This window comes from Sminthopsis crassicaudata, chromosome 4 (genome assembly GCF_048593235.1).
Source record: "Sminthopsis crassicaudata isolate SCR6 chromosome 4, ASM4859323v1, whole genome shotgun sequence".
Classification (NCBI taxonomy): domain Eukaryota; kingdom Metazoa; phylum Chordata; class Mammalia; order Dasyuromorphia; family Dasyuridae; genus Sminthopsis; species Sminthopsis crassicaudata.
The window spans coordinates 141,471,007-141,483,672 of record NC_133620.1 but is presented as its reverse complement, the minus strand read 5'-3'; the positions used below and the strand labels follow the sequence as shown (position 1 = coordinate 141,483,672).

Below are 12,666 nucleotides of genomic sequence, written 5' to 3'. Positions count from 1 at the left end.
AGGTCTGAAATTGTTTACAAAGGAGTGGAGGGGTTATGATGAAAGTACTGCTCAAACTGAAAAAAAATTGGGACTAGCATTAAACCACAGATATTTAAACTTGGTAACCTGTAATAATACATCATATTATAGAATTATTCTCATTGTAATTAAACTACAGAGAATTGTAAATAGAAAATATAGAAAATAGGGGGCTAAACTTATAGTCAGGAAGCGTTGGGTTGAGACTCTAGTTATGTGACTGGGCTTAACTCTTTGTGTCTCAGTTTCCTCATCTGTCAAAGAACAAAGTAAGCTTTGCTGACCAGTATTTTTGTCTGTGTATGATATATGCATATATATACATATATATATGTATATATATATATATGTATACATTTGTATGTGGATATATGCATATGTAAGTATATATACATATATATATGTACATATATATATTTGACCCTATGATTTATTTTGCAATGCTTTCTTTTTTCCCTTGCTTTTTTGACTAAATAGAAGCATAAGAAACTAGAACAGGGTCTGAACATAGCAATGATTTCATCTCTAACCCTCATTTTGGAGATAGAGAAATTGAAGCTTAGAGAGAATAAGTAACTTGCTCAAATTTACATAGCTAATATTATAATTAAATAAGCTTTATATGTAATTATTTTAATCATGCAACCATTTATGATTCCAACATACATTAATGTTAGTGATTGGGTGGTGGAGTAAAAATGAGGAAAGGGATAAAACGGGTTTGTTAAGAGCTGGAGCCCCTCAAAATGTATAGTTTTTATATAGCACCATAGCTACAAATTTTTGCAATACTTTTTTCTATCCAGATTATGTAAAGGTATACATACTCCTTTTGTTAGCCTCTTGATTTTTGTCATTCTGTTTACCAAATTCCTTTTATACAAAGAACTGATCTCTCGCATCCTTATTTATCATTTTGTAAAATGAATTTTCCAAGAGTCATCCACAACCCCTTTCTGGAACTCTCGATAACTCATACAGATTTATAGTAGGTACCTGAGTGATTCTGAAAAAAACAGACAACTGACTTTCTGTAGAAAAGAAACTTTTAGTATGTGCCAATAATGAATGCTCCTTCAAATTCTGTTCTTTGGGTGTTCCATCTTCACTTAAGAACAAATTAACTACATTTGAGAGGATAAGTAGTAGAACAAGATTCCCCCACAAGGGGATTTGGAGAGTCTCTGAAAACCAGACTGATAAAATACTTGGACGAGTTAATCATTCCAGACTGTCACGTCTCACAGTAGGAGCTAGAGGCTGGGGCTGCTTGGTAAACCTCTGTTCTTCTGATCTATGACTGAAACTGTGTTTTCTTTAAAAATAAATCCTGTTTTTCTGATCTCCATGTGTTTCACAGCCTCAGAAGTATCTCCTAAGTTGAGACAGAACTAGTATTATCTCAAGCTCCTCAGTAATTGCGTCCTTTCCAAAGTTCTTGATTAAATCATTTAATCTAATACCCTATTAAAGACTATTCCTATTTGAATTTTGGGATGGAGATTGGATACTAAATCAGTGAATTTTCAGACACAAAAAAGGAAGTTCTGACTGCTATAACATTTTTTCCTGTGTACCTCAGGAGAGGTACATGATTTTACTATGTCAAACAGATAAGTATTTATTAAGATTTCCAAAGGTGTATGGCATGTTATAAGACTTAAGTTAGTTACTCTTTAACTATTAATCAGCTCAAATATCAATTTTATTGATTCTTAGGGATCCTCAGGGATGATGAAGAAGGTCTGCAGGCACTATGCAGTGGAACCACTTGATTCAGCCATGGTTGAACACTGATATTACCTGGATCTGTAGAGTAAATCCTTTTTGGAAGGAAAAAATCTTGGAGAGAAGAGAAGGATTTAGTTGGTTGGATCTTTAGACTGATTTTGAACTTTGCCTAGTGATATAGTTGGTATAATTTTAAGAAGTAGATTTGTCTATTATCACTAATAACATCTAACATATAGTACTTATGTGCCATGCATTGTGTTAAATCATCTCATTTGATCCTCATAACAAACCCTACAAGGTAGATGCTATTATTATCTCCATTTTAGAATTGAAGAAACTGAGGCAAACAGAAGTTAAATAACTTGCCCTGAGTGACATAATTAGTAAGTGTCTGAAGTCACATTTAAACTCAAATCTTCTAGACTCTTATGTCTAGAACTCTATCTGTTGTACCACACAGCTGCTTTCAAACTATAGTGACAATTTAACAAATTATCGCTCCAAAGCACCACATACGGGGTCAGGTATACTTATTTTGTTTTTAATTTTTAATTCATTTTAAACAAGTACAAAACAATAAAAGGAAAAACAGATCCATGTACAGAGCAGAACATAAAAAGATTCAATATAAAATAGTAAATTTGAATTTAAAACTGTTTACTATTTTCTTTGAAAACCTATATAATAAATACTACACACTGTTTTCAAAGATATCCAGCTTTTCTCCTTTTCCTTCTAAGTTTTATTTTTGTTTTTTGCTGTGTAATTTAAATTTTTTCTCCTTCCCCACTCTGCCCTAGAGAAGGCTACCATTAAACACAAACACATACACATATTTGTATATATGTACACTTTTATCTTCCATATATATTATATATGTGAATATATATGTGTGTATATATGTATATTTGCAGAATGCAAAGCCATACTATACATAATTCTATTTGTCAGCTCTTCTTCTGGAGGTGGATGGCATCTTCCTTGGTCAAGTATACTATATATTGCACTATAGTGAATAAGATTAGACCAAAAGGACCAGAGGACCCCTTGGGTTCAAGTCCTGGTTCAGCTGGTATTGACTAACATGACTTTTGGCAAGTCAATCTCTGGGTCTAATTTCCTCATCTATAAACTGAGAGAGTTGGCATATATGGAATTTCAGTTCCATTCCAGTCTGATGACCCCACCAAATAGAAGTGACTCCCCCTTCTCCATCTCTCATTCCTCTTTTTTGATCTCTCTACACACTTGTCAAATTCTAATTCGAAATCTAAGAGCATAACCTCCCCTACCATTTCATTAGATTGTAAGATCTCTGAAGAAAAGGATTTCTGTTTTTTACCTTTGTTTCCCAAGCCTCTACCACAGATACAGAGCAGATGGCAGGTATTTAAGAAGTAGTTTTTGAGTTCATTGAAATACATGAGGACAGTAGAACAAGGGATGAGGCTAGAGCCCAGAATATAGACATTATAGTGTGAAAACAGCATCCAGGGCACAGAGTACTTGCCTTTTGATCTATTTCAAAAGCTTTCTTCATACTTTGGGTACTTAACATATACCACATCTTCTTAGAAATAGAGCCTATGAAAAATAAAAAGGAAGACTTGAGAAAACCAGCTTAATAGAAGAAAATGAAAGAAATGACTTCTCATGAGAAAAATGGCAGAATATCCAAAAGGGATCAGAAGAAAGGATGGTTATTAAGATACTACTTTCTCAGTTTCTAAACTGAACTTTTGCTCACAGCAGGTGAATGATGGCTTCCTCCCACACTTAAACTTCCTCCCCTGCCGGTGTACAGTCTGTTAAGTAAACAGAGACTTTATACTGAGAAAGGAACATTTCTCTATTTTGGCTATGAGTTGTTATTTTTAAAGCTTTATTCTCCAAACATTTTCTCCATCCTTGTTTATTTTTTTCACTAGAAAGAAAAATTGCTACTTAAAAAAAACCAAATTTGTTGTGTGCTCTTTCAACACAAAAGGCCACCTCACTACTCAAAATGATCATCTGTACTGAGTGACCAACTATTGGATATTTGCTCACACTGCTCAGTTTATATGTTCCTCAGAGATTTCCTCTCCCTTTAATGCATGCATTATAGGCAAGGCAAAATGCAATTAAGAAAATTTTCAAGCAATTTTAGGCAAGAAACTGTATTAAGTTACTGAAAAAAAATATTTCTTTAAAAAAATCTAAATTTTAAAAATTAGAAGTAAAAATGAGATCACTGGTTCAAGACATCTAGACATAGGCTTGAGAAATAAACTAGAGCTTCCCATTACAATTCTTTTTTCTTAAACTGTAGACATTTTTGATCAGCTGTGGTTTAAAAATCAATATCTTATTTTTTGTATGACTCCTAGTTTTTAATGTTTCTGTATTTTGGGGGAGCCAAATCAGTAATTTCACTCTCACTCAAGGTGGAATTTTTTTTTTTTTTTTTTTTTTTTTACTAAAGCAGACCAGCAACTTATAATCTCAGGTTCCTGGGGAAACTGAGGCAATCTTTTTCTGCCTCCCTAATTAATTCATTATTCCATTCTCCATAGATGTCTTAAAAAATCTTTTACATCTATCCTCAAACCTCCTATGGTTTTCTCTACTCTGCCTATTCTCATTTCATATTTTACTGAAAAAACTCCAACCATTTACCGAGAGCTCCTTCTTCTCCTTTCCCACATTTTTCAGATATCTTCTGTTTCTATTTCATCTTTTGTACCTGTCTTATATGAGAAAGGTCATCCTTTTTTGTAAAGGGCTAGAACTGAGCAAATGCACTTGGATAATGGAGCATGTGAGACTAATTGCCAATTGGACAATTCTCTATTAATATGTTTGAAGGATGACCCTCCCCAATATTCGGTAGTGGCTGGATCGAGGGTGTGGACAAAGGAGAGGAAGTGACATGTATTGGTGGAGTAGGAGAAGGAAATTGAGGCATTCTCCTGGTAGTGGAGAGAGAGGAAGGAGGTGTGGAGATTGCTAGATCTAACCCCTGTCTAGACCTCCAGACCAAGAATAAAGACTTTTGATTATCCTGACTCCCGCTGATTTCTGGGAAGACAGAGTTCCAGCACTCTTTGTCAATGCAAACTCTTACATGCAAACATGTCCTTTCTTCTCCTGAAGATTACCCATTCCATCAGCTCTATTTTCTCAAGTGTCTTAAACCTTTTTCTTTCTACTAGTGTCTACTATGCTAACCATTCCAAAATCCACTTATCCATCCCTAATCTCTCACCTAACTTCTAGTCTTGCATTTTCATCACTTATTGGTGATGAACAAACTGTGTTCCACAAACATCTTAAAATCAGCATGAACAAAACTGACCTCACTCTCTTTCCCCTCGTCATTCTCTCTTTCCAACTTCCCTAGTGCTATTGAGGGTACTAAATTCTGCTAGTCACACAGGCTTGCAACCTCCGTGTCATTTTCCATTCCTTACTCTTTTTCACAGTCCTTTCTTTGTAAATATTCTTCTCTAAAATGTAATATCTTCTCTGTTGAGGTTTTCTTAGGATCTCTGGAGGTAGCCTTAGTTTCAATTCAGTAATCACCCCAAATGTAGCCAGGTATTGAAGTCCAAATCCTTTATTGTCTCCTTCAAAGTCTTATCTCCTTCACTTGGGGCTCGACTAGTTTTTATGGAGGAAGGCCTATCTCTCTCCTTAGTTCTGAGAGGCCTGCTTTCTCTGGCTTCTGAATCTCCTGGACTCCAAAGGTTTCTGCTTCAGCCTCCAGCCACAACAAAGGTGGAAGATGGAATGAATCTGTCTCCGCCTCCAAGAGCTTCTAGTGCCCTTGTCCTTTCTGGCCCTGAGAGCATCTCCTTATATGTTCCACACTGAGTATACACCAATCATTATATTACTAGGAAACCATTATTTGTTATAGGATTAAATCAAGGCTATACTGGATTTAAACATTGTCTCCTCAATTCCACTTACTTAGCACCTTGTCTCAAGTTCTGTCCCATAACATTTCCTTACACTCTAGTCTGTTGTCAAGTACTGTCAATTCTGTCTTCATGATATGTTTTGTATATTTCTTGTCTCCCTTCTCTGATACTGCTAAGACCTAGCTGACAACCCTTGTCACTCATACATTCTGCTTAGCCTGCCTGCCTTAAGTTTCATCTTTCTGTCCTCCATCTTCCACTCAGGTCAAATAAATCTTGCTAAATCACAAATTTGTCATCCCCCAATGTCCATCCCAGAAAACTTCAGTGGCTTCCTATTACCTATAGGATGAAATATAAAATTTTCTATTTGGCTTTCAAATTCTTTCTTACTTCCTTCCCGGTCTTCTTACACTGCATTATCCTTCATGCTCTCTGTGATCTAATGATACTGTGCTCCTTGATGTGTCTTATATAAGACATACTTCATTCTCCTCATTCTTGCCTATTTCGCTGACTATCCCTCATTCCATTCTCTTCTCTCATCTCTATCTCCTGGATTCTCTTCCTTCTTTTAGGTTCCAGATAAAATCTCCTCTCCTGTATGAAAACTTTCCTCATCCCCCTTAATGCTCATGCCTTCTCTCTAAATTTATCTCCAATTAATTCTATTTATGTCCTTTTTTGCACTTAGACATTTTTGTTATTTTCTCCATTCGACTTATGTTCTTTGAGAAGACAGACTGTCTTTGAATCCACCAGACTTAGTACAATGCTTGGCATGTGGCAGGCACTTAATAAATACTTGTTGACTTGACTTTTCTTACTCATGATAATACAACTTGCTTGTTCTTACAACTTATTATCTATGTATTGAACAAGATATTTACTAGTTATATATGCTGGATAAATCACTTAATATCTCTTCTAGTTTACTCCTCTTTGAAATGAAAGGTTGCACTTAATTGCCTCTTACATTCTGATATAAGAAAAAAAAGTCCTTATTTCCATCTCTAAGACTGTGTGTGAATGCATGGTGCCTATGGTATTGGTGCTAAGTCACAAAAGAGTACTGCTAATATATAGAGAAATTTCTTTTTCCTCTTGTACTTTGAGAGCAGCATGAGGAAAATGGAGAAGAGCAAGTCTTTCAAAATGTCGTATATGCACTCACAGCTGACTGACACAAAATAGAACCAATATGTTATTTTATCTAGGCTGCAAATAGTAGAGCTGATTTTTAGTTACCTATATAATTAATATAATTAATTATATTATACATATATGTATACATAATATAATTATATATAATTAATTCCACTGTGTGTAGTTTCCTATTGCGTTTAGATAAGGTCCCCAATTCAAATAAGGGTTGCTGTAATTTATATCTTTTATAATCTCTCCTACATTACTTTTTCCCTAATATTTGAAAATAATTTTTTATGATGAGAAGTTTTTTGTCCTTTACCATCCTATACTCAAATGATCTTTCACTTAAACTAAGAGAAAAACTGGATCACAGATTCCCATAGTTGAATTATGATTAGGAACCCACCCTTTAACTCTATTTTTGTTTTCATAGGAACCAGGGAAAATGTGTGGAAGGTATGGTGGAGATCTTTGACATGTTGCTGGCTACATCTTCTCGCTTTCGAATGATGAATCTCCAGGGTGAAGAGTTTGTGTGCCTCAAGTCCATCATCTTGCTTAATTCTGGTGAGTTGATGACATGTGAAATAGAAAATGTCAAGTTTCAGGATAACAAACCTCTTTGTTACATTTTTTATCCAGACATAGCACAACTATTTGAAGGGAGAAGTGGTATAAATAAATAAATAAATAATTCAACTACTTCTTATCTGGATTGACTCAAAGAAATTGAAGTTGTACTGATTATATTCAAGGAGTCAAATAGGTATTGAAGTATCAAAGAAAACAGATTCCTTTTTGTCAGAAATATCACTGCCTTTTTCAACCATCAACAAATGTTTTTATGGCTACATGTCACATATACTTTTGCAAAGTATAAAATTGATGATCCCATTAGAAATGACAGATCATTGCAAGCTCTCAGTCATAAAGAAGGGAACATATTTGAGAGTGACAACACTCTTCTCAAAAATGACAGGAAGAGAAGCATACCTGGATTAGAAATAGGGCATTAGAAGGAACCAGAGCCTAAAACACTGGAATGTAGTAAATTGGTCCAGCTAAAAGGAGTGTTTTTCATTATGTTTATGGATTCTAATTCCATAGCCCCTCCTATTTATTCATTTTAGAAAGCTTAGCTAAGAGCTACATCTGTTTTTTTTTCTTCTTCTTTTTTTTCCTTTTTTCTTTTCTTTTCTTTCTTTTTTTGTTTTTTTTTTTTTAATGCTGGGCCTGGTTGATATATAAAGAGTCATTCTAGGTCACACAGATGGAATCTACAGCTCAGCCCAAATTAGTGTCCAGGTTCCTCCCAAATCCTAATCTTTGGATGTAAGCACTAAAAAGAATGACAGCTTCTAGAACATAAAAATTAACTATTAGTCACAAAGTGTAATAAAAAAAAACACCAACCCCCATTGGTTATGCATGCATCCCATCCTCATGTTGAATACCTCAATAATATTTTGCTTTGCATTCCCTCAGTCCTGAATCAATTAATTTTTGCCCTATTTATCAAAGGTTATGTATCTGGTATGGGTCCCATTCATAAAGCCGTAGAGAATATAATTCTAGCTCTCTCCAATTTGACATCTATTTTCATATTTTATATTTATCTGATCAATAACAATCCATTCCCATCTCTCCTGAGAATGAAAGCAAATGATTTTTCATTTTTCCTCACTGCCAATGCTAGTAGCTTACATTACTCAATGGTTATCATGGCAATCACATTCACTTATCAACTGATAAATGGAAATCTGTCTTATTACCTTAGCTGAGGCAGGAAATACTGGACCAAAGTTACATGGGTAAAAAAAAAAAAAAAAAAAAAAAGCTAGTCTATACTAAGGAAGTGATTACCACTTGATTCAAGTTTCTGGTTCCACTCACATATATTGTGCTTTTCATTTTGATCACTTGTCCTGCATAGTAAAGGGCCAGAACCCACAATTGCTTTTTAGTGGGATGAGAGTTCTGGGAGCAGTGCCATTCGGCTAGACAGTGCCAGGTCTTGAACCTGCTTCTTCTTAGATGGAGAGCCTGGCAAATCCTGATAGGTTCTGAGTGGGCAATCTAACTTCAGTGAAAGCAGTTTTTTTTTTTTTTAAGTGCTGGGTTTTCTCTTCCCTTCCTCCCCCTTTATCCAGGAAATAATACTCAGATAGGAAGTGAAATTAGCCAGGACTAGATAATCAATGCTAGATTATGTTCTGGTCTTGGGGAATCAAAAAGAATAGATCAAAATCAATCTAGTCTTTTGCCTGCACCAATGTTTTGTTTGTATAAAACGTTTTCATTTAATTTTATTTTAATGCTAAATAAGAAAGTAAGTCATTTATAATCAACAGATCAAATTGCTTTGGTTTTGGAACTATGCAAAAATTAGATTTTTTTTAAAAGCTATCCTTTACATTTCTTTATTAAAAAAACCAAAAAACCAAACAAAACAAAAACAAAAAACAAAAAACAACAACAACAACAACAACAAAACACCCATATCAAAGAAAAGGCTCTGGTAAACTCAGAATCATTACCCACAACTAGATTTGGAATTAGTCCTGTTGTCTTCTCATACCAGTTTAGGCCTTCTTCATTGTTGTCAGAGTTTCACTCAGTTTTGCATTGATGCCACTCAGAGTAAAAATTGGAGCTACTATGAGCTTCCCTTGCAGTCCTTCAGAGGGATTGGAAGCCTGCTTTTGAGATACATTGACAAGATTAAATAATAATAATAAATCCCTGAGATACCAAGGCGACAGCTTGTCTTTCCTATCAAGGACAATGCTGCTGTTTCACTGGCTCAATAACAAAACAGTATCTGTCCTTCCAGTTTTGTAGAAAATGAAGTAAAACTTACCAGTACAAAAATTGAGCTGTGATTTTAAAGGACAGATTGTTTACCCAGAACTGCTCTGAGTGCCTCATGCTACTTTTTGAAAACCAAGGTCAAGGAATATAAGTATCTGCATCATACAGTCAAATGCATAGTGTGGGACCCCTATGCAAAGGAGAAAAAAGCCAATGTTGATTTTTTTTTACCTTCAGAAATGGAAAATTACTAAAACAAACAATCAAAACAGGGAAGGCAATGAGGTCTGATCCAGGAACACTAAAGAATGGGAACCTGAGATGCATTTAGGAGTAGAAAGTGGCTCTTATAGTCTTACCTGGAAGAAACCATAAAGTAAAGGAAACAGAAAATTAGGGCCTAAAGATGCTTCTCAACTGCTCAAGCCCTCAAAATGAAACAATTCAGATTTCTCCATGAGTTGTTGTGGCCACCATATGAGAATTTCATTTTGGTTTATTTATATTGGCTCTAATTTTGGGTCAGAGGAGAAGAGATTTGCTAGAATAGCTTCCCAGAAAGCAAGAAGATCCCTCAGATCCCATTGAATTGGGATTAAGTTTAACAATAAAGGGAAGGGACCATGATATTCATCATAACTTGAATGTACTTTAGGTAAAATAATTTAATTCATTAACACCCCCCAAACTTTCCCACCTCATTTGAAAAGGCAAAGTTTTTTTCTTTTTTTTTCCTTTTTTTCTGAGGCTGGGGTTTAGTGACTTGCCCAAGGTCACACAGCTAGGAAGTGTTAAGTGTCTGAGATCAAATTTGAACTCAGGTCCTCCTGAATTCAAGGCTGGTGCTCTATCCACTGCACCACCTAGCTGCCCCCTAAAGTTTTTTTCTTAATTGGGCTTGGAAGATATTTACTGCCTTCTAGTAAGTAGAAATTCAACACTTTCTAAAGTTGCCTATATTTTAGATAGCTGAACTTCTTAGAAAATTGATGTCAATTAATTAACAAGCATTTATTAAAGTCCTACAGTATATGAGATGCTATATGCAAAGACTAAAGAGAAATAGGCCCTGCCATCAAGGTGCTTACATTCTATCAAGAAAGACAACATATATTTTCACAAGAGTATATGAGATGTGAGAATTTTTAAAAGATAAGTTGGTTGGGAGGAAAGCACTAGCTGTTTGGAAGATCAGGAAAGACATTTTATAGAAGGTGGTATATAAGCTGAACTTTGAAGAAAACTATAGGCTTTATGAGGTTTAGGAGAGGAAAAAGTGCATTTCTTTTTTGGAAGATGGACTAGAAAAGGCACAGAGTTAAGGAGTGTCTTTTTTTAGTCTATATGGTAAGGTGTATGAATAAGAGAGACATAAAAGTGAGTGAAAAAAATTTGAGTCAAGTTATAAAGGTATTTAAATATCAAATAAATGAGTTTATAAATAAAATAGGGAACCTCTGAGGTCTATTCTGATGGCAGCCCTAAGTTAGTCCCATTGCATCTTCTGCATATTGGTACCAATTATTCATTATATTCTTATATAACATGATTTTGAGCCCCTTAATTATTCTTATCACACCCTTCTAGATATTCTCCAGTTTATCAGTGCTCCTCCTAAGATGAGTACCCAGAAATTAGTGCAGTATTCCATCCGTGGTCTGATTAAGTCAGAGGCTAATGAGTACTCCTAATAATAATGAGTACTAATGAGTAGTAATGCTCTACTCCTGACTATCACTGATAGAAATAAATTAAGCTTACATTACCATTTTTTTTTTGTTTTTGTACATGCCTGCAATATCACTCTGTCGAGCTATTTTGATTTTATATTTCCCTACAATCCTTACATTTTTTTCAGACAAAGTGCTATCAAGACAAGTCCCTCCTATTTTGTCCTTATGATAGTGATTTTTTGAATCTGAGAATAATTTTACTTTTATTTCTTATATGACTTACTATGACTATGGTAAAAAAAATCTCAGTACCAGGTAGGCAACTTATTGACAGGTCTACTTTCTAGTGATTAGTCCCTCTGTACTGTAAGATGCCCTTGGAAAACAGACTTAACCAGGCGTGATTGGGTTGTGAAGTGCATGGTTAAATGGAGTTTCCAAATCGGTAGATCACTGATCCATTTTAGGTTAAAATCTGTTTCTAGAACTATATGGAAGATCTGAATCTATGAGTTGGAAAGGACCTCAGAGGTTTTCCAGTTTAACTTGCACCTGAATAGAATTTCTTTGTACAATTTCCTTGATAAGGATCTATCAGTCTTTTTGAAGCACTTTTTTTTTCAAGGCAGCCCAGATACATTTTGAAATTGCTCTACTTGCTAAATTTTTTTCCCTGATCTTGTCTCAATTTTCATTTTTGCCAGTTCTACTACTTGCTCCTGGTTCTGGCCACAGAGGTCAGGTAGAACAAAACAATTCCTCTTCCATATTTCCAACCTTTCCACTTGAAGAAAGCTATCTTGCCTCTCTCCTTTAAGTCTTTTTTTCTCCAAGCTAATCCTCTCTGATTCTTTCAAATAATTCTAATGTGGCATGCTTTCAAAGTCCTTTATCATCTGAATACTCTTCACTTTATCAACATGTTCTTATTAAAAGGTAGTGCCTAGAAACTAATATAAAATTTTAGAAGTTATCTGACCAGCATAGAATATGGTGAGACTCTCATTTTCCTAAATCTGGATACTCCCATTTCCTTTAGGTGATTTAAGTCCACCAATTCTTAGCACATAATTTGCCAATTCTTGGCAAATAATAGATACATGATGAATGTTAGTTGACTGATATTAGCTTTAAAGGCTATATCATCCTAGTAAACTTAATCTGAACATGATGCTTTTCATATATGCCAGAAACATTATATCCTTCTTTTCCTTAATCTCTATTTTTGATTTATTCTTCTCCCATTGCATAAACTTAAAAATTATTCTGGTTATTTAAAATTTAAATTATTTAGAACTCCTTGGTTTTATCAAGATCAGGTCATGCAAAAACTAACTTTATTTTTAAACTAGGGATGCTAGAATATTGGATCA

The 12,666-nt window shown here is 34.7% G+C and overlaps 1 protein-coding gene across 19 annotated transcripts in view; it reads left to right on the top strand.

Annotated features, from left to right (window-relative positions):
- The window catches only part of ESR1 (estrogen receptor 1), a 477,882-nt gene that overhangs the window by 423,983 nt on the left and 41,233 nt on the right, over window positions 1-12,666 (top strand). For all 19 annotated transcript variants that reach the window (XM_074309534.1, XM_074309528.1, XM_074309533.1 and 16 more), the window contains one exon: window positions 7,243-7,376. In XM_074309534.1, the coding sequence (XP_074165635.1) occupies window positions 7,243-7,376 (134 nt within the window). The remainder of the gene's footprint in view (window positions 1-7,242; window positions 7,377-12,666) is intronic.